General features: G+C 40.6%; 2 protein-coding genes across 2 annotated transcripts; one reads left to right on the forward strand and one right to left on the reverse strand.

Moving 5' to 3' along the window:
- Positions 1-227: 227 nt before the first annotated feature.
- smad3b (SMAD family member 3b) lies at positions 228-19,262 on the forward strand. The gene is made up of 9 exons (XM_078257071.1): positions 228-640; positions 13,340-13,533; positions 13,649-13,783; positions 13,940-14,014; positions 14,112-14,162; positions 15,304-15,516; positions 15,619-15,756; positions 15,880-16,024; positions 17,485-19,262. The coding sequence occupies exons 1-9, from the start codon at positions 438-440 to the stop codon at positions 17,606-17,608; spliced, it is 1,278 nt and encodes a 425-aa protein (XP_078113197.1). The 5' UTR covers positions 228-437; the 3' UTR covers positions 17,609-19,262.
- Positions 19,263-19,670: 408 nt separating this feature from the next.
- aagab (alpha and gamma adaptin binding protein) lies at positions 19,671-22,774 on the reverse strand. The gene is made up of 10 exons (XM_078257073.1): positions 22,579-22,774; positions 22,057-22,247; positions 21,870-21,966; positions 21,687-21,776; positions 21,492-21,575; positions 21,307-21,386; positions 21,028-21,124; positions 20,737-20,841; positions 20,511-20,560; positions 19,671-20,227 (listed from the first exon to the last, which is right to left on the reverse strand). The coding sequence occupies exons 1-10, from the start codon at positions 22,670-22,672 to the stop codon at positions 20,150-20,152; spliced, it is 966 nt and encodes a 321-aa protein (XP_078113199.1). The 5' UTR covers positions 22,673-22,774; the 3' UTR covers positions 19,671-20,149.
- Positions 22,775-23,635: the final 861 nt, after the last annotated feature.

Here is a 23,635-nt window from a genome sequence, read left to right on the forward strand (position 1 = left end):
ATCAGAGATAATGCTTTTATTACTACATTAGTTTAGTTGTTACTGTTTCATTTTGTTTATCCTATCCTGGACATTTGCTGTTGCATTTCTTTTTCCTGTTTAATAATGTTTAATCCGGTGGTACTGTAATGTGTAGGATTAGGAGCATGTCTTGACACACATGGTTGATGCAGGTGGAGGACAGACCAGCTGACTGAGGAGCAGGAGGAGGGGCAGACCGACAGCCTGGCTGGCGGGGGAGCGATCCACTCCAGTCCGACAGACGGCCAACTTGATCGGAGTGAACCTGCGACACAAGCCGCTGCTGCAGACTCCCCCGGCAGCGACCAGCCGCTCGTCTGTCTGGGAGTTTGTTATAGCAACGACCAACTGTACTGTTAGCAATTCTGGGTATTGAATCAGAGTACTGTAACTAATTGTTTAAGTTGCAATTTAAAATGTCTATATTACCGTTCACTCCTCCAATCGTGAAGAGGCTTCTTGGCTGGAAGAAGGGAGAGCAGAACGGACAAGAGGAGAAATGGTGCGAAAAGGCTGTCAAAAGTCTTGTGAAGAAGTTGAAAAAGACGGGGCAGTTGGACGAGTTGGAAAAAGCCATCACAACACAGAATGTCAACACGAAATGCATAACCATACCCAGGTAACGACACAAACCGCGAACTAGCTAGCTGCCTCGTAGTTAGCTAGCTAAACTGGCAAGCTACTGGCTGATTGCAGCTAACGTTAGCTAGCTAGCTAAGTAGCTTGCCAGTTAGCGTGAGCTAATATTAGAAGCTTAACGTTAGTGCTTTTGTTAGTGAAGCAATTGAATTTGTTAACTTTGAATAAATTACCAAATGCATTGATTTGATTTCAATTTCAGAAAGTGTGATGTTATGCAGTGGGTTTTGATTGCATTGATAGTTAGCTAGCTTTAGCTGCTATGGTTAAAAACAATTCATAGTAGCGCTAACATTAGCTGATCAAGTTAAACTTAACCTGCTTTTCAGCTTAGCTACATTTTTTTGTGTAAACAGGTAACGTTAACAGCCAATTGGCATTTTATCAGTCTGAAATACCGATACATGGCAACTAGCGTTAGTTGAGTTAGCTAGTGTTATGACTATGAATGTCAGGTAAAGAGGACTTGATGCGCCTCTATCCGTAAACACATAAGTTACATGTGATAATGTTGTCATTATATTGTTGGTTTGCACAACTAGCAGAACCGGTAGAGCAGCAGTAACCTATAAGTTACCATTTAAGCAATTGTATAGGAATGTTCTCTTAATACAACCATGAATGTGACGTACATAGTAGTAAGTGTTTCTCAAATGCTTAAGCAAGTTTTTTTTTCTTAATGTCTAAGCACGTTTCACTTGCTGACATGGAAGCTGAGGTGCATCTATGCTGCATAAGCAAAAAACGTTATGTCCTCAGTTCACACGTGTGATGAATAGCAGGAGAAGAAGGGTTGGTTCGGTGAAGCAGTTCTCTGACTCATAGAGGATGTTTAGACTGCAGTGTGTGTACTCTGGGAGAGTTGGAATAAGGACTCGGTTTGGGATTCCCCATATGGGATACCCATTCGTCTAAGACTAGTAATTCAGAATACTATAATATGAGGTAGATGTTTTTTTGGGTGTGATGCAGGACTGTGCATATGTACAGTTTTATTTTAAGTGGTCCGGATGAGTTTCAAACGTTGATTACATGTTTTCCCTTGGTTGGATGTTGAACCATACTATTGTACAGCTTAATAAGTTTACTTGTTGGACACTGTGAGCCAGTGTTAGCCTTGGATCCTTATTTCCATCTGTTGTCCTGTCCAGATTTTAAAATGTATCCTTAAATAAAAAACTAGTTAAGAAATTCAATGATAACTCAGACAAGAGACATAACAGTATAAAGTAGACTGTAAATACATTGCATAATTTCTTCAATGTGAACTATTACTGATGTTATGCACAATTACTTTTTCCATTTTATTTTTTTAAAGAATTTAAGTAATTTTGTCTCTTTAGTCATTACTTTACTACATAAAATAAATAAGGAAGATACACATCTTGGCTCTGCTGGAAAAAGGCATTGTAGAAAAAGCTAGAATACACCTTTAGTAAATTCTTTAATTGTTAAGCATCCTTCAAAGTTTCTTTTTTGCCAAGGAATATTTAATCAAGCACAATTGCTAATGAAACTGGGAGTCCTGACTCCCGCATCATGGTGTATAGAAGTGTGTTAACCTACATTAAAAACTTGTTCTCAGTTCTTGAGAATGTGCACCAGGCTCTAGGAGGGGCATGGGCTACTGTTTGGATTGTGGTTCAATGTCGGTGTGTCCAGAGACTGTAGCTTTACAGAATAACAGCTGTCTTGCTATCTGGCAGTGTTTCGTCTATGTTGATAGCATAGTGGCGGTCCGCCACGGTATCAGAAATAGGGCAGACGCACAACAGGGTTTCCGCTATGTACACCACCGCTCTTTCAGCTGTTTATGAAAAGTCATAAACTTAGTGATGCACCGATGTGAAAATTGTGGCCGGTACCGATAACCGATATTAATATTGCTGTTATGGCCGATACCGATATTTACCAATGTCGATATCTCTGTATAGAAAACACATTTTTATGATAATCAAAGAACTATTTTCCAAAATGCATTTTCTTTTTTACTTTTGTGATTTATTTTCAGAAATGACTGATATTGGGCATCTTTACCTGTGTGCAAAATATGGCTGTCATCAGATTTTCAAAAGAAAAAATAAATATTTATATAATTATATATAATTTGACATCAAACCGATACCGATGTGTAAAAAAATGACCATATCGGCCGATAATATATCGGCGGCCGATATATCATGCACCACTACATAAACTCGTAGCGCCGTCTGCTCTACTGAACTCAAGTGAACTGTCATCCGCTCTCTCCCCCCCTAGGGTGAGCAGAGCAACTGGAACGGTGACAGGACGTCATCACTCGCGAAGTTATGGCAACCAAATAAACAACAGGGCGAGTACTACGTCACTCAATAAGTGATAAACAGCAACGAAAGCAGCAACATGAAATCCGCACTCACGCCTGTGAAATATGACAGCTACAGTTTATTGGAAAATAGCATTGTGGAGACTGAAGTTAACTGTTTATCAGACCCCAGATGAGACAAGAAGCTAACGTTAGCTACACTGCTGTGACGGTCCCTCTGCCTTTGACTCGCTGCTGCAGGAGTCTGTGTGTATTCCTCCGACATGCTGTATTAACGTTACTGATTTAAAACCGTTTTCCAGGTTAGTGGGGGTGCATACTGCTCAAAACCAACATGAAAAATGTAGCTAGTAATGTTCACTCAGCGTTTTGTTTTGTTGTTAAACTGTGTGTAAATTGAGCGGCAACGTTATTTCTGGATAGTTTCAAGGTAACGGTCGGTATCTTACATTAGCAGATAAGCCCATACTCTGACGTCCAACACCCCCGCACAACTGAAAAAGATTCTAGAGGAAACACTGTATCTGTTGGGGATACAGTAGTCTATACCCATAATGTTCCACTTCCGGATTGCTCCGGTGCTGCAGGAAATTCCGCCGGATGCATGTCTTTTCGCCGATGTCCGTTTCCTTCTGCTTTGTTGTGTTGGAGTTTTAAACTCTGTTCGATTTATGAGTACTATGGTTAACTGCTGAAACAAGTTCCTTCCAGAGGCTATTTTGCAGCGGCTCCGTGCGAAGCTTAGCGCTGCCCATGACTATTGTGATTGGTTTAAAGAAATGCCAATAAACCAGAGCACGTTTTTGTCCCATCCTGGAATGCTGTGTGGACTAGCCAGACCCTCTTCGCAGCGTGTGGAGGAAGGTCTGGCAAAGCGACTAGGGATACAAGGATTCAGTGTGTGTGGTATGCTTACTGTTGTTACGATTCTTCATCCAATTCTTAATATGCAGGCACTGGGCAGTATTGTATTGGCTCTGGGACCAAAACTCGACAGGAAGTGGTTTCTCTCCCACTCAGGATTGTGACAGGATAAGAGGTGCTGCATTGGTGTTGAGATGCCTGGCTGGTTGTTGTTTTTTCTGTTGGATAAGAGGGTTGCCTCAGTCTAGCTGGGTGACAGAGTGGTCAGCATTTCCAAGTGGCAAATCAGGGAGACCAGACAAAGCACTTACCAATCTCAGTAGAGGTATGAGAAGGCTGACTTCAGCTGACCCCAAAAATATACCCTCTATGCAGGAGTCAGTGCTGGAAGATGAGTCTGAACCCATCTCTTGTGCTGTGGTCACTGATGTAGTCTGGAAGCATGGTGGTCTTGTGTGTGTTTGGAAGATGTTTCCAACTATTTAGGTATCACACTGCTCAAACTTCACTGGTACCGTCTTTTTTTTCCAGTCCCATCTAGCATCTTTGCTTGCTTCAGGTAGAAATGTCTTCCTTTTTTTTTTTTTTTTTTTATATATATCTTTATTTCAAGGACAGATGCTATTGTTTGTACAGAGATTGTATCTTTTACATTTTCAATCCCTCCCCGACCAACCCAGAACAGTCTGCCTTACATAATATTCAATAATAGTAATAGTACAAAATATGATGAGAATAATAATAATAATAATAATAATAATACAATATTAAAATAAAATAGATTAAAAATTAATTTAAAAAAAAATTTATAAAAAAAAAAAGAAATTAAATTAAAAAGAGAGAGAAAAACAGTTGGACACTACAATCAGAAGTGTAACAATGATACAACAATGAACACAAACACCTGGAGCACTTGTGCCGAAGCATCAAAGAGAGGTGTGTGTAAAAGGTACCAATGTAAATCCCACTACTCTCCAGGAAGTACATTTATGGCAGAGAAATAGGATAATAAGGGTTGCCAGACATATGAAAGTTTATGGGAGCGTCTAATTGAATATTTAATCTTTTCCAAATGTAGGTATAGCATCAGATCCTGAAGCCAATGCGATGCTTTAGGTGGGTTTGCAGATTTCCATTGTAATAACACCCGTCTGCGAGCCAATAAGGATGCAAAAGCAATAATGTTTAGCTGCCTTCGAGTCAGATTCCATTCATCAGCTGGAGCACCAAAGATAACAAATTCAGCACTTTGTTTTAGTTGTGCGTTACATACTTGAGAGAGTGTATCAAATATAGTTGACCAGTAAACAGTAAGTGTAGGACACGTCCAAAACATGTGAGTCAGATCAGCTTCTCCAGTGTGACATCTTATACAGGTCTTATCAAAAGTAGGATTAAAAGAGGCAATCCTTGTTCTGCTTAGGTGCACACGGTGCAAAACCTTAAACTGAATAAGACTCAATCGGGCACAAGAGGCACTACCATTCACTCTATGGAGGGCATTGCTCCAGAACTCCTCTGAGAATACTGTTCCAAGCTCTTTCTCCCATCTACTTTTAACTTTGTCTGTTCCTACACTTTTTAAAGACATGAAAATTGTATAGATTCTTGAGATAAAACCTTGTAGATGGAGGGGAGCTTAAAACAGAGAGTCTGCAGGAGACTTAGATGGAATATGTGGAAATGATGGGCTTTGGGCGTTCACAAAATGTCGTACCTGAAAATAACGAAAAAGGTCAGCTTGATTAAGATTGAATTTAGAACGCAAATCATTAAAACTAGCAAAAAGACCATCAATATAAAGATCACCAAATTGAGTGATGCCCTTATCTTGCCATTGTTTAAATGCAGAGTCTAGTTGAGCAGGGAGGAATGCATGGTTGGTGCATATTGGGCTCTGAAGCAAAAGTGCTTGTCTTAACTGCAAATGTTGGCGTAGCTGAGTCCAAATTTTAAGAGTAGAATGAACAACCGGATTTAATGTATATTGTGCTATTTTAGGTTGCTGTGCAGGATTTAGATTCTGTTTCACACCAATCGGTGGCACCTGATGAGTGCATCCAGTAGACTATCTTTTGAACTTGGGCTGCCAAATAATAATATAAGAAATTAGGGAGAGCTAAACCCCCATCACTCCTGTGCTTCTGGAGAAACTCTTTCCGAATCCTAGGGGTTTTTCCATCCCATATAAAACTGGAGATAAGTTTGTCTAATCTGTTGAAAAAAGCTTTGGATAGGAAGATGGGTAGGCATTGAAATAAATATAAGAATCTCGGGAGAACTGTCATTTTAACACAGTTCAGCCTACCAGCCAGGGTTAGATGAAGAATCCTCCATTTTTGAAGATCGGATTTAATTTTAATCAAAAGAGGAGTAAAATTATTTTCAGATAGTCCTCTAAAGTTATGTGCAATATTGATGCCCAGATATTTAAATCCAGATCTGGCCAAGCGAAAGGAGAACGCAGAATCAGGCATATGCCTAGCAAGTGTGTTAACAGCCATGCATTCACTTTTAGATTCAATTTATAGCCTGAGAAAGCCCCAAAATTTTGCACGATTTTGATAATATCATTGATGCATGATAAAGGATCTGAGATGTAAAGAAGCAAGTCATCAGCGTATAATGAGAGTTTATATTCTACACCCCACCTATTTATACCATGAAAAGGGGGCTTAATGGGCACCCCTGCCGAGTGCCCCTTGATATGTTGATATGTTGATATGTTATGTTATAACTGACTGTCAAACTGCATAATAAAAGAAAGTTCTGTGGCGTTCATGTTTCACAAAGAGTTTAACCTGAGCCAGACTGACAACAAAGATAGAAATAATATCACATCCATACAGGGATAGTAGTATACAGTTGTTAAAACATAATAAAATATATGACGCACTGGTATCGGATCAGTACTCGGTATCGGCCGATACGCAAGTTCAGGTATCGGAATCGGTATCGGGAAGCAAAAAATGGTATCGGGCCATCTCTAATTTTGACGTCTGCATTTAGCAAAGAAATTGATCAATATTGTGTTGGGTCTTTCTCAGGCTTCAATAGAAGCGTAATCAGTGCTTCGGTAAGGGACTCTGGTAAAGATCCTTGAGACAAAGAATATTCAAACATATTGAGCAGGAGTGGCGATAATTTGGTAGAAAACGTCTTATAGAATTTGATCGGAAAGCCTTGCCGCTTTGCAACGCTGATATGGCCGCAGATATTTCTTGAAGCTGAAGGGGATGATCTAAGTCTTTTTTATGTTCCGGTGAAATAGTGGGGACATTTATGATGTAAAAAAACTCTAACAATTTAGACTGATCCTTAGGGGTTTCTGATTTATAAAGGCTAGAATAAAAGTTCATAAACGTGTTATTAATTGTAAGGGGATCAATAGTTAAATCCCCAGCATCATTTGTAATTTGAGAAATATGTTGAGCTGATGCTCTGGATTTAAGTTGATGGGCTAAAAGTCGACCGGCCTTATCACCGTGTTCATAGAAAAAACCTTGCGACCGGAGAATAAGCCGTTCTGCGTGACTTGATGAAATTAAATTATATTGAAGATCAATCCTTTCTTTATAAAGTTCTGGTGTAGGAGAAGTAGAGTATTGACTATCAATTTTGGATATCATCTCCATTAGCTGTTGCCTTTTCTTTTCCCTCTCTTTGTTAATAAAAGCAGTATATGATATAATGTCCCCCCTGAGCACTACTTTCAGCGTTTCCCAGAGGAGAGAGGGGGAGACTTGTTCCGTTGAGTTGAATTTTAAAAAAATTGTCAATTGAAGAGGATACATGTTTGCAAAACGAGTCATCTGACAATAGTGAAGAATTTAATCGCCATATGTGGTTCGTAAAATTAGATGGAAAGGAGAGATCTAGTAGTAAGGGAGCATGATCAGATTCTACAATAGCAGAATATTCAACTCCCTTTACTGAAGAAAGGAGATTTTTGTCGATAATAAAGTAGTCAATTCTTGAGTAGCAATGATGTACATGTGAAAAAAAAAGAATAGACCTTATTATAGGGGTTGTAAAAGCGCCAGGGGTCTACGCAGCCAGTCTGGCTCAAAAAGGTTGAGATTTCATTTGCCATTTTAGAAGGGGCCTGCGGTTTTGGGTTGGAGCGATCCAAATTTGGGTCCATTACACAGTTTAGATCACCACCTAAAATCAGATAATGTGAATTAAGCAGCAATCAGCTTATTTACGAAATTCTTATCATCCCAATTAGGGCCGTAAATATTCACCAGCAAGACCTGGGTATGAAATAGTTCTCCAGACACCATGATAAAACGACCCTGAGGGTCAGCAATAACTGTAGAGGCAGAGAATTGAATTTTTTTGTGAATTATTATTATTATTATTATAGCTGTTCCTCTTGCCTTAGCATTAAATTTAGAATGGAAAATGTGTCCCACCCATGGTTTCTGCAACCTAAGATGATCTGAATTGAGTAAGTGTGTCTCTTGAAGGAAGATAATATCGGATTTAAGACGCTTAAGATGGGAAAAGATTTTTGACCTCTTTATAGGACCATTAAGACCTTTAATATTCCATGATGTGAACCTAATACATGACTTCCCTGTCATTCCTGTTTAAACATCGGATATAGTTCACTATACAAAGATAAACCCTGCACCTGTGGCATAGACAAAGCTGGTACCCAGCTAAATTTCTCACCCCAAAAAAAAACAAGTGAAGTATCCATTGAAGAAAAACAAAAGAGAAAATAAAAGAAAAACACAATCAACTCAATCACACCTCCGGCGGAGCTTTTCGTGCATCCCTGTGGAGGCTGGGGGCATTGAACCCGAGTGGACAATGTTCAAAGTTTCCATTGCTGAAGCTGCGGTGAGGAGCTGTGGTCTTAGGGTCTTAGGTGCCTCAAGGGGCGGTAACCCACGAACACCGTGGTGGACACCGGTGGTCAGGGAAGCCGTCCGACTGAAGAAGGAGTCTTTCCGGGATATCTTATCCCAGACGACTCCGGAGGCAGTTGCAAGGTACCGAAGGGCTGCAGCCTCTGCCGTGAAAGAGGCAAAGCAGCGTGTGTGGGAGAAGTTTGGAGAAGACATGGAGAAGGACTTTCGGTCGGCACCAAGGTACTTCTGGAAAACCGTTCGCCACCTCAGGAGGGGGAAGCGGGGAAACATCCAAGCTGTGTACAGTAAGGATGGGACGCTGTTGACCTCAACTGAGGAGGTAATAGGGCGGTGGAAGGAGCACTTTGAGGAACTCCTAAATCCGACTAATACGCCCTCTATGGTAGAGGCAGAGCTGGAGGATGAGGGGGGATTGGCATCAATTTCCCTGGTGGAGGTTGCTGAGGTAGTTTAACAACTCCACAGTGGCAAAGCCCCAGGAATTGATGAGATCCGTCCAGAAATGCTTAAAGCTCTGGGTGTGGAGGGGTTGTCTTGGTTGACACGCCTCTTCAACATTGCATGGAAGTCTGGGACGGTGCCTAAGGAGTGGCAGACCGGGGTGGTGGTTCCCCTTTTTAAAAAGGGGGACCAGAGGGTGTGTGCCAATTACAGGGGTATCACACTTCTCAGCCTCCCCGGTAAAGTCTACTCCAAGGTGCTGGAAAGGAGGGTTCGGTCGATAGTCGAATGTCAGGTTGAAGAGGAACAATGCGGATTCCGTCCTGGTCGTGGAACAACGGACCAGATCTTTACTCTCGCAAGGATCCTGGAGGGAGCCTGGGAGTATGCCCAACCAGTCTACATGGGTTTTGTGGATCTGGAGAAGGCGTATGACCGGGTGCCCCGGGAGATACTGTGGGAGGTGCTGCGGGAGTACGGGGTGAGGGGGTCCATTCTCAGGGCCATCCAATCTCTGTACGACCAAAGCGAGAGCTGTGTCCGGGTTCAGTAAGTCGGACTCGTTTCAAGTGAAGGTTGGCCTCCGCCAGGGCTGCACTTTGTCACCAATCCTGTTTGTAGTATTTATGGACAGGATATCGAGGCATAGTCGGGGTGGAGAGGGGTTGCAGTTCGGTGGGCTGGGGATCTCGTCGCTGCTTTTTGCAGATGATGTTGTCCTGATGGCATCATCGGCCTGTGACCTTCAGCGCTCACTGGATCGGTTCACAGCCGAGTGTGAAGCGGCTGGGATGAGGATCAGCACCTCTAAATCGGAGGCCATGGTTCTCAGCAGGAAACCAATGGAGTGCCTTCTCCAGGTAGAGAATGAGTCCTTACCCCCAAGTGAAGGAGTTCAAGTACCTTGGGGGTCTTGTTCGCGAGTGAGGGGACAATGGAGCGGGAGATTGGTCGGAGAATCGGCACAGCAGGTGCGGTATTACATTCAATTTATCGCACCGCTAGACTGAAAAAGAGAGCTGAGCCAGAAGGCAAAGCTCTCAATCTACCGGTCAGTTTTTGTTCCTACCCTCACCTATGGTCATGAAAGCTGGGTCATGACCGAAAGAACAAGATCCAGGGTACAAGCGGCCGAAATGGGTTTCCTCAGGAGGGTAGCTGGCGTCTCCCTTAGAGATAGGGTGAGAAGCTCAGTTATCCTTGAGGAGCTCGGAGTAGAGCCGCTGCTCCTTTGCGTCGAAAGGAGCCAGTTGAGGTGGTTCGGGCATCTGGTAAGGATGCCCCCTGGGCGCCTCCCTAGGGAGGTGTTCCAGGCACGTCCAGCTGGGAGGAGGCCTCGGGGGAGACCCAGGACTAGGTGGAGGGATTATATCTCTAACCTGGCCTGGGAACGCCTCGGGATCCCCCAGTCGGAGCTGGTTAATGTGGCCCGGGAAAGGGAAGTTTGGGGTCCCCTGCTGGAGCTGCTACCCCCGCGACCCGACCCCGGATAAGCGGATGAAGATGGAGATGGACAATCAATAAGGCAGTAAACCAACCTAAGAACAATGGAACACTCTTTCCTATGTTTACCTCCCCAACTGAGGTAAGCTGCAGGACTCCTATAACCTCATTGTACTCCCAGTAACTCTTCATTATCTACTCAACTGTTGAGCCCCGCGGCAACCTAATCCTTACACATCACAGCAATTTTTAAATAATGTGTTTAGACAGGCAGACACGAAAAAAAAAAAAAAAAAAAAATTGTAATCCGTCTTCTGGGCGTAGATGTCATCCGTCATGAACAGTACATTCATCGGTGATTTTTAGCGGTGCCCCCCAAACTACGACAGCAACCGTCATAGTGGTAGTTATGTAGTTAACAAATTACTCCCCTGCAGCAACTGTCGCGTTGATCCGTCGTTGGTAAAAGGCTTCGGCTTCAGGTGCTGATTCAAAAGTGAAGGTTTCCCCGTCGTGTGTGAATTGCAAGCGGGCAGGGTAGAGGAGTCTGAAACGGATCCCTTTCTGCTAGAGCGTTGTTTTAATGTTCTTGAATGCAGCGCGCTTCTTGTAGAGTGCCGTGCTTAGGACAGGGTAGAGTCTGAGAGTCTTCCCTCGGTACTGCAGCTCGTGTTGTTCTGATTTCACTGTCCTCAGGCACATTTATGATCCGAAGATTTGCCCTGCGTGAATGATTTTCCAGATCGTCCAAACGGTCTAGCAGCGCCTCGTTGGTTGTTTTTAACGCAGCGATGTCTGCCTCCGCTTCAACAAGGGCCTCGAAGTTTTCCCCCACCGTAGTTTCCACGGTTGTGAGACGCTTTCCGAACGCATCCACGGTTTCTTGAAAAGATTCTATGGATAGTTGAATTGGTACTAGGGAAGACTTGATTAACATACTCATATCCTCTTTGAAATATTTGCGCTGTTTTTCCAGCTCCGTAGTCAGCATACTCAAAGAAAAATCCTCGTTAGCCTTCGGTGCAGCTGCCGCCATTTTAGCTAACTTGCTGCTTATGGAAGTTGCTCAAACCTGGAGTCATGTCTTCTTTTTTAAAGATTTTTTTATTCTGATTTAAAAAAAAAAAAAAAAAAACTGTGTCAAAGCCTGTTCATTTAAATCGGAGAGAATTTAAAAGTTAAGAGGTTATCCATTGCTTCATTTGGCTGTTGATGTAAATGCATTAAACTACAAAAATGTGGAATATATATTATTTTATTTTATGAACCACTAGCCAGAGCTAGGCCAACCACACTAATGGTCCACTCTTTATGTCATCTAACAATGCAAATGACATACAGTATTTTGTCTAAAATAAGATATATTTTTGAGCTTTATACCTATGATTCAGGAGATTCTGTTTTGTCTTGGAACATTTGACGAGTTCTTTATCCTCTTGCCATCTAGATCATGAAATGGCAGTGGGAATCTGTTATTGCAGGTGTCCCTTGTCATCATTGAGATTAAATGGTCATGGCAGCTCATTGTAGTCTTAGCTCTTGATGGAATGCCTCACTAAATCAGTAATGTCAACAAAACACGTCACTTCAAGCTGTAAATAAGTAATGCCATATTTTAATAGGAAAGATTTCACCTTATTTGATTCAGACCACAAATCTGTGGCTCATTTAGATCTATATCACAGCTGTGACAGGAAATACTGGCTATTTCATCTTCCTCTCGCTGCTTTTCATCTTGCCAAATAAACATGCCAGAGGTCTATACCAAAATTGTAATTTCCAATGTGATTGCCATGCACCTTATTCCCTCTGACATTAAAATAATAAATACATCTAATCCTAATGTTGTTTTGAGTTTTCTAGATTGTGTCAAATGTTTGATGTCATCATCAATGTAGTCTAAATGTATATCATTATTAGAAATTATGATATTGGGTTTGATACTGGAAGTTGCTTTGTTGGTCACCTTGAAACTAGCACCAAGCTAGCTTTAATTTGTTTGTCTTGAACCCCAAGTCCTCTCTGACATACTTCACGGGAGGCCAAGCCTTGGTAAAGAACGAAAACCATATGTTTCTCGTCTGACAGCTTAACAATGAGCTGAACTGTTGAGTTCAGCTGGAAAAAAGTAATCACCACACTGGACTCCATGTGAGTCCTTCCTTTCCTTTTTTAGTCATTTAAGTTTCAAGGCAATATAAACATGTAGTCTGTGGTCTTACACTTAACGGTTACATATGCTTTTTGTGCCAAGGTCAAACAACTCTTTTTATACAGTCACTGCAATTTAAACTTCATAGTTTGTCAGTATCGCATCATAATCAAAAACCCAATTTCCAAAGCCTTTTGTTTACATTCCAAAATGTTTATTTGACATTTGGGGTCATTTTAGGATGGTTTAGATCGCTGATGTTTCCCTGACCGGTGCTGCTGTGTGGTAAGGGCTGAGGGAATGGTTGGCAGAAAATATGTTCTTTCATGCTGACAGTATTTTAATACAGTAAATGGAAAAGCATTAAGAAGCACACTGCATAAGTAGTATCGGAAAGAACATATTTGTATCTGGTCTGATGTCAGTGCTTTGGTGTTCTGCCCTCAGGTAATGTTGAGCTATTCTGAACCAGGAAATATGTTAAAGGTTGTATCCTATAATTCAAAAATACTCTGAGCGTAGAGAAAACCAACACATTGATTCAATTCAATCTGCATGTACCACTACAGTCTTTTTGGTGCTGTCTTTCAGATCTTTAGATGGGCGTCTCCAGGTCTCCCACAGAAAAGGTCTTCCTCATGTGATCTACTGTCGCTTGTGGCGCTGGCCAGACCTGCAGTCCCACCATGAGCTGAGGGCTGTCGACCACTGTGAATTTGCCTTTCACACCAAGAAGGATGAAGTCTGCGTCAACCCCTACCACTACCAGAGGGTGGAAACACCAAGTGAGTGCAGTTAATTGCCACATGATCCAAATTACTGTATTTAAAATAATGCTTTTTCCATACAGTTTACAGAACTGAACTTGTCCTTTTAATGAAAGTATATGTGTGTCTCCAGTTTTGCCTCCTGTCCTAGTACCACGACATACAGATATCCCCGCAGAGTTTCCACCGTTGGGTGACTACAGCCCATCCATCCCTGATAACACAAACTTTCCTGCTGGCATTGAGCCCCAAAGTAACTATATTCCTGGTGAGAATAACATTGACCTAAAATTTACACAAACAAAATAGCCGAAAAGCCGTCATAACGTCTCAAAAACATGTTTTAGCAATTTAAAACATGTCAAACCTTTGATATGCTGCGATTGGGAGTGTGTAAATCTTTGTCTATGTTTGTATGTTATAGAAACTCCCCCACCGGGGTATCTCAGTGAGGATGGTGAGACAAATGATCACCAGCTCAACCACAGCATGGACACAGGTGACTCGCATGAAAGTACACACAATTCAAGCTCATGCTGTTCTAATTATGCCTTATCTGGATCATGAACCAAACCTCTATTACTGCTCTATTTCAGGTTCACCCAGCCTGTCGCCCAATGCTGTGTCACCCACAAACAGTAATCTTGGTAAGCAAAACCAAAGTGGTCAGCTTAACTTACAGAGCATATCATTCATTATGTGCACTTATCTGGTTGGTAGCAATGACATTATGTAAGCTATAATACTGCTTATACCATGACCTTTTCCCAACAAACATGTCATATGTAATCAAATTACATTATATCACGTAATTCATTTACTATGTTAGAAATTTTTGTTTTCCTGTTTTACATATCATGAAATATAGACTGTCTGAAGTCACTCCCATGTTCACTCATTCACTTCTCGCTTTGTAATGGACACTCAAAAGTGAGCAGTAAATTGAGATTTCGGACATTTGCTTATCATCATCATTTTCAAGTATCAAGCCGGTTTGAAGCAAAATTTGCACAGTCCCATTAGGCTTTTTATCTAATTTTGTATTGGTTACACAAACTAAATAACACATCCAAGTTTTCTAGCTAATCCACTGAAGCCTAAACTGTACTATAAAGTACATTGTACCTGTTATCTCCATAAAGGAATCATCCTTACTATAGGAGGATAGTTTCAACATTATTATTAGACATGTTATCTGTAAAACTTCCCTCTTCTGACTTTGCTGATGGACATGAACAAGTCAGTAAACCAAAAATTGCTGATCTCTTATCGATGGTGCTGTTCATATTAAGTCCGCAGACTATCAGATTAGAATATCTTTGTAGAGGTATGTGTGCGTGAGAGAGACTGATGCGCGATACACAGGAGCAGTGGACTCCGTCTGGGAGACTTAGCCTCAGGGAAGTAACAGAGTAAGTGTGGTATGAATGGAGTCTTTGTCTATGGTCTGTCCTTCGTCTGTGGAAAGGCCAGCAGCAGACAGCTCAAGGTAATGCAATAATAATAATATCCGGTTGCCAGGTTATTCTATCTTTGTGGAAAGCCACCAGGAGGTCATTGTTACAAAAATAAATATTTACGTCATGTCTTGTCCATTCCTGGCTGGGGCCGTGAGGGTCATGGGAAAGGGAAACTTTATCAGCTGTGTGCATCTTCACAATCAAACGGTTGTTTGACCACAGAGCAGTACATGTTCTCATGGATTTCTTAATTTTTTTCTCACGAACCTCGGCGCTTGTCTCTTAACTAATGTTAATCTCCATCTAACCCCACCCTCTGCTCACACAGACTTACAACCTGTGACATACTGCGAGTCTGCCTTCTGGTGCTCTATCTCCTACTATGAGCTGAACCAACGTGTAGGAGAGACTTTCCACGCCTCCCAACCCTCCCTTACAGTAGATGGATTCACAGACCCATCCAACTCTGAACGCTTCTGTCTAGGCTTGCTGTCCAACGTCAACCGCAACTCAGCAGTAGAGCTCACACGCAGACACATAGGTACTCATTTTATTTCACATAGACTTGCCTTTTATATTTGCTCTTGACATAATCAGCAGGTAGCTGTGCGCTGAGTGACAATCTTCTCTCTTCCCTTTCCAGGACGGGGCGTAAGGTTGTACTACATTGGTGGAGAAGTGTTTGCAGAGTGTCTCAGTGACAGTGCCATCTTTGTCCAGAGTCCCAACTGCAACCAGCGCTATGGCTGGCATCCTGCCACTGTCTGCAAAATACCTCCAGGTTAGCATTAGAGGTTACACACAAACACTTGAAGCCATCAGAGGCAAAATGAGCAGAGCATAACTGAGTTCTAATTAAACCATATATACTATATACTGTTTTTTTTTTGGTTTTTTTTAACAGGCTGCAACCTGAAGATCTTCAACAACCAGGAGTTTGCTGCTCTGCTCGCCCAGTCAGTCAACCAGGGCTTTGAGGCCGTCTACCAACTCACCAGGATGTGCACCATTCGCATGAGTTTTGTCAAGGGTTGGGGAGCTGAGTACAGGTAAATAAATACATTTCAAACAAATTAAGACGATTATAATTAAATTACAATTATATAAATGTGTTCCTGACATTTACCTGTTATTGACTAAATATCTTAATAATAATAATGTATACTTTATTAATCCCACAAGGGGAAATTACAATGTTTTCACTCTGTTGTTATTACACACAGGCCTGAATTACACACACATGCTCAGTACCTGAGCTAAGCTACTGCCACCCAGTCTGACATACATATAATATGCTGTTTACTAAAGATGCCATATTAGAGCGATTCAAATCTTTTTTCAATGAGGTAATTTCCAGTATAAATTCCAGCTATCAGGTCTGAGTAATCCCAGGGTGTGAGAGGAGGGCAGATAATTTAAGGGGGTCTTAAGTGGGCCCTCTGTGAACCTGCGCTTCTCTGCTCAGAGCTCTTCTCTTGGTAGAAAATGTCATTCTGCAAACACAACAGCACATAAAGACATTTACAGCCAAGACCAGACACGTGTACCTTTCCCTGTTTTTTGTTACTTGTGTAAAAAACAATACATAGTTAAGTGTTAGCTTTTATTATTTCAGCTTTCCAAGGTGGGATAAAGTACCTGCCTTAACACACCGGCTATATATTTTTGTCTTTGTCCCAGCCTGCTTAAAGCAGAACACAGCGAGTGGATGCCTGTCCTGTGTGTCGGCTTGTCCAGATGCTCTCCACATACATATTCAGTCATACACTTAGGAGGCGCGCAAAAACACCTATGCGCCTAACACTTCTGTGCCTAAGCTGTATAATGGCAGGGAAAACCCTGATCAGTAAACATTTGCTTTTAAGGGTTCATTGCTCTTCTTTTTTTCCCTTCAGTCTGTTGCACTGCACACATTTAGGACACAAAACTTCCATTAAGCTTTGTGCTCCAAATTTTAGAAGAAAAAGGTGAGAGGGCCTCGATGTTTATGGTCAGGATAATTGACGTCAGTTTTGGGGGAGAAAAAATTAAGGGGAGATGTGCACAGACGGTAGCAGACTTGGAAAGGAAAAAGAAGGCGATGGGGGGTGGGTGCTGCTGTGAGTCGGCAAGAGAGGGTTGAGTAACGGAGGAAGAATGCAGCAGGCATTCCTTAGGGGACATGGTGTGGGAGGTGAACACATTTCAGACACCCTTTGCAAGGGGGATTCCCACTGGACTATGAGTGGTGCATGTTATATTTCTGGCACTAAACACCTTGGAGCAAAACATCTCTGACAGAAACTTGAATGACTTCAGAAATATCATGTAAAGTTGGTTTAAGTGTTGCCGCAAATTCAGCTAAGACAAGAAATACTGAGAATACTGTATCTTTGCATTGACTAAAATGAAGTTACATTAAAAATTACATAATGACAAGGATTTTAAATGTGTGGTACTATGATGTAGTATGAAAAGCTCAATAGTAATGACAAACTGTGCTGCCCCTCTCCTTCTCTGTACCCTACAGACGCCAGACAGTAACCAGTACCCCCTGCTGGATAGAACTGCATCTCAATGGCCCTTTGCAGTGGCTGGACAAGGTCCTCACACAGATGGGCTCTCCCAGCATCCACTGCTCCAGTGTGTCATAGGAGCAGCACATGCTTCACAGAAGCCCTCTTTCCCATTTCAACACTTATTTACAAACCACATAGGAAAACTCAAGCGTCCCTTAGTGAAAATAAGGAAAGCAACGCTATTCATCAAATGAACAAGTCACTCTCCTCCCTCACTGTCTCTAACATTTCACCTCACATCTATAGCACTTTGCTCAGTACTATTTAGTGTTTTCAGTTGATGGTTATTTCAGGACTTGTACATTGTTTTGTTTTTCATGTGTTCAACGGGCAGCCACAGGGTATTTGCAATAGGTTTCAAAAGACAACACATTTTCTTCATAATTCATTCAGACATGTCTATGCTCAGTGTTGTAATATTTTTTTTTATAAAGGAGATTGAAATGTTTGTTTCCCAAGTTAAAGGGATGGTACAGTTTCAGCTTGTTTACCTTTTACATGTTTCGACACATTTTTGATTCTATGAATTAGCTAAAATACGCTATCGTCACTGGTGTTTCAGTGTCCCAGTACCACTCTTTGTAATCACTGAATTAAGAGGCTTATTTATCAATCGAACCATAAATTAACATGAAAAATGTCATTCTGAGGAGTGATTAAATAGAATATATTTAATTATTATCTTAAGTACAAGGTACTTTGCCCATATTAATGTATCTGTATGAATTAAAGTGTCAATTATCTGATTGATCATGTAATTGGTATTTTATCTATTTTAAACAAAATATAGACATTAGCACTATTGTTTCTTGAAAAGAACCCTTGTATGAAAACTATTTTGCTCAGTGAAAGAGACATTTTATAAGTTATTTTTGCATACTGTCCTGCATGGGAATATATTTTTTTTATTGCCTCAATATGATTGTACATAAATATTTATAGCTTGCGATTTCTTGTAGTCATGCAGTGTTTGAAACAGTGGACCAGACTGACCTCTGGCATGAGTAGATTCACAGAAAAACTTTGCTTTAATGACCCAAAACCTAGCCTTCTAACCAGGGTCAACTGGTTCTTAAGTGTGACATATAGGATTACCGTACTGTACTGTTATTTACAGGAACATACAGTATGAGTGATCATAGTGAACTGGTTGGCTTTAGGAACCAGTGTGAAGTGTACTCACTAGCAGCAACCATGGCTTTGGTTCATCCATCGATGGCATGTAGAGTGAAAACATAAATGCAGATCTTTTCACATTATTATCTTAACTGTCAGCCTATAGTACACTATGCCCCTTGTGGATAAATAATGCAGTTCTTAATTTACTGTGTTGATCAGTGTAAAGCTTTAGTTCTAGTGGTAATTTGCTTGTCCGGTAAATACTGTATATTACATACATATGTACATTGCTACAACATAAGGCATGTGTAATATTCTCGCTGTCATTGTCTATAAAGCCACCATGTTCATCCTGCACTTTTAGGTACTTAACAGTACATAAGACTGAGTCACCATGTAATTTATTTAAAACAGTTACAGTTAACAGTGCATCAGGTAGTTGGTAGATCTGTAGTAGTACTTGTGTTTCTTGATATTCTTAGTTGGAGGTTTTATGTTCCAAGTCTTATGTACATGATTTTTCATGTAGCCTAATATTTGTTCTCAAATTGACCATTGTTTTAACTGTGAAAATTAAATAAATTGCAATCAAGTGAAACGATTAGGTCAATTGTTTAACCATGGCTCGTTAATACAGTGACTAGAAAAATAGAAACCCCTGTACATGAATGCAATCCAATTTTACTGTCCTGTATAATTACTATTGTAAAACTATATCAGAGGTGATGATGCAACCTTTGAGGCAGTAGTTTGTGGTGGTGTTATGTTGGATGTCATATGGTAAGGCATTTTACATTTCTGTTACTCCACAAATGTAAAGTTGAGATAGCATTTCCAACACTCTTTAGTGTAATGTATAATACAGCACCACAATAGCATTTCATGTTTTGCGGGGCTACTTAATTGCAGCATACAGGTGTTCTTATTTTTCTATTCTGCATATCTTTTTTATAAGCATAAGGTGTTTGCACCCATGTAGTGCAACAGTCGTGTTCACAATAAATACGTCACACACAAATTAAAATCACAAGTCTTTATGTTGATTCAACAGAATGTGGATTAAATGTCTTACAACTCTAAGGATAAGGCACATTATGTCACTTGCAAATATATGTGACAACTGTACCTAAGGGACATACACATAAATCAAAGCCCACATAATTCTGATTAGTTTTTCCACCTGCAACGCCATCAGGTGTTGAGGTTCACTCTGGGCTTATAGCATAGTGAGGGACCCAGGGGAGAAGACTGAGGGCCATCCGTTGGATCTCTTATATCCCTAATTAAGATATGCAACTGCTTCTCAATATACACCAGTATTGCAATCATTTCATTTTAAGTTCACACGTTTCTAAACATGACTATGCCTACAGTACCATCTGTAAGCATCTCCACTTTCCAGGTGCAAGAAGCAAGTCAAAGGGCGCTGGATCTTGTGGGAGCCCCAGGAAAGGAGGAGGACCAGGAGAAAAGAGACTGAGTCACAGGTAGCTGCTTTTAGCTTTCCTCTCCCGATGATAACCCGTCTATCTCATCTTCATCACCACCAATGGCCATCCAAAATGCTTTTGCTACCTGGAAAGTAGATTTAGTGTAAATACTTGATACTAGAGTTTACATCAAGATGTTTATCTACACAATTTATTGAGCCAATCTAATTAAAACTTAATTAGCACATTATCTATTTGGGCATAGTTTGACAATAGTGTGAGGTTGTGAAGATACTATTATTGGTTTGTGATACACTGTTCGAAACAATTTCAGGTAAATCATTTATATAACCAGGATACACAGATTGTAAACATGAACAGGTTCTAGTCTTGGTGTCTTGTAACCAGGGGTTAATACAGTTGCTTACCTTCTCTGCATGAACCTTTCTCTGATCATGAGGTAATGAAGAAGCTTTGTCTGCAGGTTGAAAATAAGAAAAATGCAAACATTGTAAATGCCTTCAGCTTTAGAGATATTTGACCTCCATACCAACAATGAGAGCAAGGTAAAAACACACATCCTGTAAGATTTACAAATGGCCAACAAAGCTTTTGCTGACACAGTTGTGCATTCCCTTTTCATTCCCTAATTACCTTTCATCTCTTTTAATTTGGTAAAGAGACGTTCAAAGTTATCCACATCTGCATCTCCAGCCGTGAGATTAGCAAGTTCCTGAATGTCCAAATCAGTCATTGCATCTGAGAGAATCAACAAAAGTGAATATTATTAACTTAACATTAAAATGTCACCTCCGATGATCAAGATATCAATGTTTTGGATGAACATACTGACGAAAATGTGCCAGCAGGATCAACACCAGTTTTGGTGGGAAATATACTTTAGATGTTAGCAAAAACAGATTTCATCAGGAGTTGTTCACTTACCAACTACCGTGTCTTCCTGTGTGTCTGTGTTTGCACTACTTTCTGTATGGTTAGTTTCCTCACTAACAAGTGAGCCCTCTACTGGCAAGCTGGAAGACTGCCACAGAAAAGAAGCTAGGGTTAGCATGCCTCATCGAACACTGACCGATTTAAAATCCCATTTAAATGAAAATGGATTGATGATACACAAGAAGTAAAACAAATTGAAAGCCAATTACAAGTATAATTGAAATTACGATCAAAGTAAATGAAAATGGTAACAACAAAATTGCCACTGACCTGTGGATCTTGACAGCTGTGAGGGTTGTTGTGTCTGGTGGCGACCAAACTACTCATCAGACCAAAGCCCTGATTGTGCCCTATTAAATAGAGATATAAACTGTCACATACCACACATACACAGAGATAAATTATATAGTCAGGGGAAAGTGCAATAGGTAATTGTACTGGTGATGTCATCTCACCATCCTTCATCTCCACACTGGACCACACATTGGCATTGAGAGCCTGGACAATTCTCTTTACTCCTGTAGATTCTGGAAAGTCATCTGATAAGGCCACAAAGACAATGTAAATGAGTACAAAATTTGCTAAATATGGGGAATGAAAATATAAATGTACGCAGTGTCATTGGATTTTCTGCTGTCTGTAAAACTCACCATCCTCATCTGGCAACTCCTGTGGATTGAGCTCCACCAGCTCAAAGGCATGAGCCAAACACCACTGTTGTGCTTCATGTCTGGTGACCCCTTGAATACAAATGGAATTTCAGGTGTTGTATTCCAGTGCTTTTTGCAAGCCAACCGACACCATAAATAATCCAACCATACGCCAGAACTAACCATTTTCACAGACTCTGTCACACACCAGAATGAGCACCTCTGGAGCAAGATCTTCCACCACTGATATCCAAGGAAGTAGCTTTTCCAGACCGTCCTTCTGCAAACACCATGTACACATTATAAACGTTGCACATGTATCACAGGACATACTGAAGAGATTCTCAAACGATAATTAATTCTTACGTACCACTGTACTGTCAAAATAAGCGATGAAAGCCTGCATGGACTGGGCAATCTCCAATGACATTTGAAAGGTGCTTGGTACAACACATAGCCTGACATCCGCTGTATAATATTTGTTGTTGATGGTCCATGGATACCAGGCTACTGTGTCTTCTTCCTTGATCGGTTCGGGCAAAGTCTTCGAACTGAGGATCTCTGAAGCACAAATACAAATAAATACTTTACATTGGGTTAGGGTTAGGCAAGTTGATAAACTTGCTTTCACTTTGACTACCGGCTAGCTGCTGATGGAATAAGATGTATGTAACCCGATTCAGCCTTACCTTTGCCGTTTTATATCAGCCCCGCACAAAAAAAACACTAACTAGCTTTACAAACAGACAAATTGGTTATTAGCCTGTAACGTAACTAGCAACATGCAGGCGCTACCAAATAACATCTGTTGTGCTAAGAGCAAGTTAGCTTTGTTTAGCGTTAACGTTAGCCTGTTTGCCAAATCATGCACGTTAAGCTTGGCTAAACTTACGTTTTATTAGCTCTTCTTCTTCAAACCCACTGTCACAGCTAGTGATGAGCGCACATGGAATAGTCATCTCAGTGTCTTCTTCTGTAGTTGACATTTTTTATGATATTTAGGACAAGCTTCTTCCGCTGCTAGCTTGACGTGATGTTATAACCTTTCAACTCTTAACACATCCATGGACCGGAGCCGCTGCAACGGTCTCTTCCGGTACAACGTTATTTTTCTAAAACTTTATTTAAATAACACAGGTGAATGAAAAAAAGTTTATATTTTTATTTTCTATGACACGAACAGTATGTTCACACAATATCCATGTATCATAGGTCCATGAGTTATCAAAGACAAAATTAGCCTTATTGCATTCCTATATTTAAAGTAAATTATAGTGTTTCAATATTAAAGCAGTTCTTGATTTATTTGTGTGAATGTGAAATGTTCGCAATAATAAAATGAACTGTAGGCTACAAAAAGTAACATATTTTTCCATCTCATTAACGTTACCTTCAAAACATACAAGAATGTCTTTATCCTGAAATTGAATTGTTTGCCCAGTTCTTCTTCTTACAAAATATAATATTTTATATAACAGTTACAGTGTGGACAAAATCTTAATACGTAGATGGATAAAATCTAGGCGTATAAATTGTATAAAAACTAAAAATGTCATTTTTGGCAACATTACATTAAGCATTAAATGCACTTCCCTTGTTTTAGAGTGGAATACTTTTAGAGCCCTGAATTTGCCTTTCAGGCAAAGCATCTCTCCAAAAAGCTCCACCATTAAATTATGAATATACGTTTACATTAATGGTTAGAGTAAGATTCAAGTAGGACATGTTCAGATTATTTTTCATATGCCTGTTATATGCCATAGACTGTAAGGTTGATGTAACGAAAAGTTGGCCGGTAGTTTGTCAGACAGTCCGTACCCGGGGAAAAAATAAGCCTAATATGTTGGCTTCTCGTTGTCTTGGTTACGAGTACTGTTTGAAGACTTTTGATTGTTGAGTAGCTAGCTAGCGATCTAGCTAGCTAATTGGTTTGGTTAAAGTAGTAAACG

Source organism: Sander vitreus, chromosome 8, assembly GCF_031162955.1.
Source record: "Sander vitreus isolate 19-12246 chromosome 8, sanVit1, whole genome shotgun sequence".
NCBI lineage: Eukaryota > Metazoa > Chordata > Actinopteri > Perciformes > Percidae > Sander > Sander vitreus.

Excerpts from the sequence above, each read along its gene's own strand:
- smad3b (XM_078257071.1), top strand. The coding sequence starts at position 438 with ATGTCTATATTACCGTTCACTCCTCCAATCGTGAAGAGGCTTCTTGGC. Across the intron at positions 14,163-15,303 it reads ACCCACAAACAGTAATCTTG|ACTTACAACCTGTGACATAC; the intron begins GTAAGCAAAACC and ends CTGCTCACACAG. Across the intron at positions 16,025-17,484 it reads GGTTGGGGAGCTGAGTACAG|ACGCCAGACAGTAACCAGTA; the intron begins GTAAATAAATAC and ends TGTACCCTACAG.
- aagab (XM_078257073.1), bottom strand. The coding sequence starts at position 22,672 with ATGTCAACTACAGAAGAAGACACTGAGATGACTATTCCATGTGCGCTC. Across the intron at positions 21,576-21,686 it reads GGAGTTGCCAGATGAGGATG|ATGACTTTCCAGAATCTACA; the intron begins GTGAGTTTTACA and ends TGGCCTTATCAG. Across the intron at positions 21,387-21,491 it reads CAGTGTGGAGATGAAGGATG|GGCACAATCAGGGCTTTGGT; the intron begins GTGAGATGACAT and ends TCTATTTAATAG.